This window comes from Lolium rigidum, chromosome 6 (assembly GCF_022539505.1).
Source record: "Lolium rigidum isolate FL_2022 chromosome 6, APGP_CSIRO_Lrig_0.1, whole genome shotgun sequence".
Classification (NCBI taxonomy): Eukaryota; Viridiplantae; Streptophyta; class Magnoliopsida; order Poales; family Poaceae; genus Lolium; species Lolium rigidum.
In genome coordinates this window covers 135,612,360-135,616,258 of record NC_061513.1, presented here as the reverse complement: position 1 = coordinate 135,616,258, position 3,899 = coordinate 135,612,360, and the positions used below count along the sequence as shown (strand labels likewise).

The 3,899-nt window shown below is 41.4% G+C and overlaps 1 protein-coding gene across 1 annotated transcript; it reads right to left on the bottom strand.

The window, feature by feature from the left end:
- Nucleotides 1–1,034: 1,034 nt before the first annotated feature.
- Nucleotides 1,035–3,664, bottom strand: LOC124665360 (peptidyl-tRNA hydrolase, mitochondrial). Its single transcript, XM_047202772.1, has 8 exons — nt 3,412–3,664; nt 2,702–2,786; nt 2,288–2,355; nt 2,160–2,210; nt 2,008–2,081; nt 1,501–1,559; nt 1,341–1,417; nt 1,035–1,173 (listed from the first exon to the last, which is right to left on the bottom strand). The coding sequence occupies exons 1-8, from the start codon at nt 3,628–3,630 to the stop codon at nt 1,066–1,068; spliced, it is 741 nt and encodes a 246-aa protein (XP_047058728.1). The 5' UTR covers nt 3,631–3,664; the 3' UTR covers nt 1,035–1,065.
- Nucleotides 3,665–3,899: the final 235 nt, after the last annotated feature.

The following is a 3,899-nucleotide window of genomic DNA, read 5'->3' as shown; positions in this document are numbered from 1 at the left end:
TGCGACCTTCCCGATCGCGATGTACGTGATTTTTCCTCTCCTACCTTACACTGCCACTTGTTCCATGTTCAGATCTGGCGCATGTGCTTAGTCTGATGTGTGTGTTTAAATATGCTTGTGCATCTGTAATGTTATTTTCGGTAATTAAACTCACACGGAAATTGCCTAATAATCTAACACCACAATCGGTTGCAATATGACCTGATTTCAGAAAGTAGGGAGACCGTGGAACATCCAAACTTCGCATTCGATGACTGAGCTGTGTTTCTCACAGAGCAGATAAGGCAAAACGAGCTTATCCTCATTCAAAATGTGAAAAACCTGATCGAATCGAGAGCTTATCCCGATATTTAGAACGTGGAGAATCGAATGGAGAGCGAGGGGACGGGGCGGCGAAGATCGATTTTGGATGGATGGTACGGGCCGGAGGACCCCGGGCTCACGGCCACCACAGGTGGTCGCATCTCAGGATGTGCCGCAGCGCAACTGCAGTGCGAACGACGACAGCAGCATATTCCATCCAGCACACATCAAGATGGAAATAATATCCCGTCATTTTTTGAGGCAGACATGTCGCTGTTTCCCTGTAAATCATATCATTACTCAAGACAGACAGGAGAAAGCAACACACACCAAGTATTGGTCCCATTTTGTCTTGTTTTCCTTACTTTGGTGAGAAGTAGGAGTATTTGCAAATTTTTAATGAGTTGATAGATAAGTTACGGGTGTACAGCCAAGATTGCTGGACACGCATGAATATGTACACACGAAAACTGGAGCACCGTGACTACTCTTTAAAAGCAGTCTGTTCACTTCAAGGAAATTACATACTCCATCACTATTAAACAAGTATTATATACACTCAAAGTTGATATCATATGTTATTGCATCGGTTGGCTTGCTGGTATAAATCATCATCCAAATATTGCCGTATGTGCAACAGTAAAGCTTCAGTTTCGGGGTGGAGTACAACTCAAGACCCCTCACTAGTTCCGTAACTACGATTCATTGCATAAACTCAAATACCTTTGGCACAAAAAATTCATCAACTGATTGTTCATCTACTCAGCATTTCAATGACTGCGCAGTGTTCACGAAAGTAGCGCTCTTGTTGAACCCTTCAAGTGTCATTATTCTTACTGCTTCCAAGCCCCTATGGAACGTGAAATCAAGCTGCGGAAAAAGATTACTTGCATTAACGGTCGTCTTTTTGCCGAATTTTGAATCGATATGGAGATCAACTTTTGAATGATTATATACTGCTTAGGTGAGCGACACCCAGAGAGTGACAGACAAGAGGTAAATATGGAAGATTCAAATTTCTATTCAGCACTACAAACCTCTTCTTGTTCTTTCTTGGTGAATGGCCTGAGAACAAAATTGGCAGGATCCATCTTCCCAGGTGGCCGCCCAATGCCTGCAAAAGTATCATTATCACCCCAAGAATATCTCAGGCAATAGTAATAAAGCATTTGAAAAGGAGAGAAGTTACTAGCATACCAATTCTTAGACGTGGAAAATCACGATTCTGTTTGAGATGGTTGATAATGCTTCTCATCCTGTTGATGATGACGAATGTCAAGAAAAACAAATAGCTCATCTCAGAGCAAAAAACTGAAGAAAGAACCCAGCTCACTATTTTGTTAGGTTTTCCCAAGCTCTTCCCAGAACAACAATGAAATATCTATACACGATTGTTCTGATTATTATTATTACATATATAGATTCTGACAACAAAAATTAAATGAAAGAAAGAAAGCTTCCATATACAGATGTAAATAGTTTGTTAGGTTTATCTATCCAAAGTCATTAGGCTTTCAGCCTATAGTTCTAAAGCAAAGGACAGTGAAACATTAAGTAACATACAAAAATGTGTCTTGTTTACTCATGACATGCATCTCTGAGCATTCACAAAAACCGTTGACAGCAGCATAAATCACAACAATTTGCCATAACATTAATTAGTACAAGAAAGAGGTTCATAAAGAAGAAAAAATACTGGAGTACCCATTATGCCCGCCATGTCCACCTTTTGGCAGTAGACGCAATTTTGCGAAGGGTAAATCTAGATCATCATACATCTGCACAGAAGAGAACAATGAAGTCAGAATCAGATTATATTGATCCGAGAAAGAAAAAAAGTCAAGAACAACATTTACCACAAGGACTTGGTTCGGTGGTATCTTGAAATATGAAACCAGCTGCCCAACCTGTATAGTTCAGTGTGTCAAACGAGAGAATAGTGGAAGAATTAGTTTCAAGTTTGCTTTGAGATCATTATACTTACAGACTCACCGCTTGCATTCATAAACGTTTGCGGCTTCGCAAGCATGATAGGAACATCGCCAATGCGACCTGAACAATGCCAAATTTATTTTTGGTACAAAACAAAAATCAGACTGTACATACAGAATTTAGGAGTAACGTGCATCTAGTCTGTTGAATAATCATGATTATCCTAAACACGTAGCTTTTGCTTCCAATAATTACTTAAGAAAAACCATAAAGATTGTTCAGAAACAAGTATTGATTTTTTTTATTCACTAGGTATTTAGGTTACATAAGTATGCAAACATGAAGAAGAAAGTTTTTATGATGGTAAAAGAAAAGCAAGAAAGTTTAGCTCTGGCAAGATCCAATCAAAATAGCATCCCAGCCTTCAACTTGAAATGCAAAAAAACATCTTTGGTGAGAATATTACCTTTACCAACCATTGCCTTGAACTGCATACTGCTCAGCGATATACCCTCAGCTTCTGCTATAACATCAATCATCTCAAATCCAACCTGTGAATAATCAGATGCAACCTCAACTTAAATACAGAGATATTGCCCATTGGACTATTGACATACCAAATCATTTATCCCTTTCTGGGAGACTGGAGTTATGTGCAATTCAATTCTACAAAACCAAGTCCGAAACAAGAGTAACCTTAGATACACTTCACTATATACTGTTATCTAGACAAAATGAAAACTAGTGACAACAGCCAATTTTGCTCCCTATAAATTTAAATACCCTTCATAATAATATACTGTTACCCCGATTACTAATACTAGACAGTTTAAAATACATTTCTGAGAATCACCATGATACACAATGCAGTTATCAACAACAGTCCACTACAAAGACAATATCTTCCGTACACAGGCTCAAACAGAAAGCATGTTCACGCTCACAAACTCGATGCTAGCATATATCTACAACCTAGCACCACCATATCATTTTCGCGATTACCTATCAGATATGCATACCTACTATTCACCAATCTAAGCATGCAACCTTTTTGGTTTAAGACACAAATATGTACTACCATTTCAACATTTCAACCCATGAGTAACTATGATAGTGTCACAATTCACCAAGCAGAACGATGTATTTTACAGCGCCAGAGCCGGCAAGGAAGCTTACGTTGTGGCGAGTGCGCTGGTACATCTTCCCGGGGTTCCCGAGGCCAACGAACAGCCACGGCTTACGCGCGCCGCCGTCACCGGCGGGCGCAGCTGACGAGGAGGCGGCCCGGCAAGCTAAGGCGGAGGACGAGCGCGCCACACATCTAGGCGTTGCGCGGGCGAGCGGGAGGAGGGGGAAGTGGAGGCGGGAAGCCGAGGCGCCGGAGAGCAGCCGCATCGCCGCCGTCGCCGGCTAGACTTGTTGACACCACGAGTGGCTTGGATGGGGCAGGGCCGGGTTTCGGACGCGCGCTGGGCTTCTTAGGTTTGGCAAGTTGGGCTCTGCCAGCACTCCAGTTAATTTTCGTTATTCGGCATTTCAAAATGCATATGTGCTTATTGGGCTTATTCTGTACATCGCTTGCTATTCTTACAGGGCCGTCCCAACTCTTCCCTTATAACTCGCATAAGAAAAACTCTTGCCTTCACAGTTTTTGTCTCCTTCAC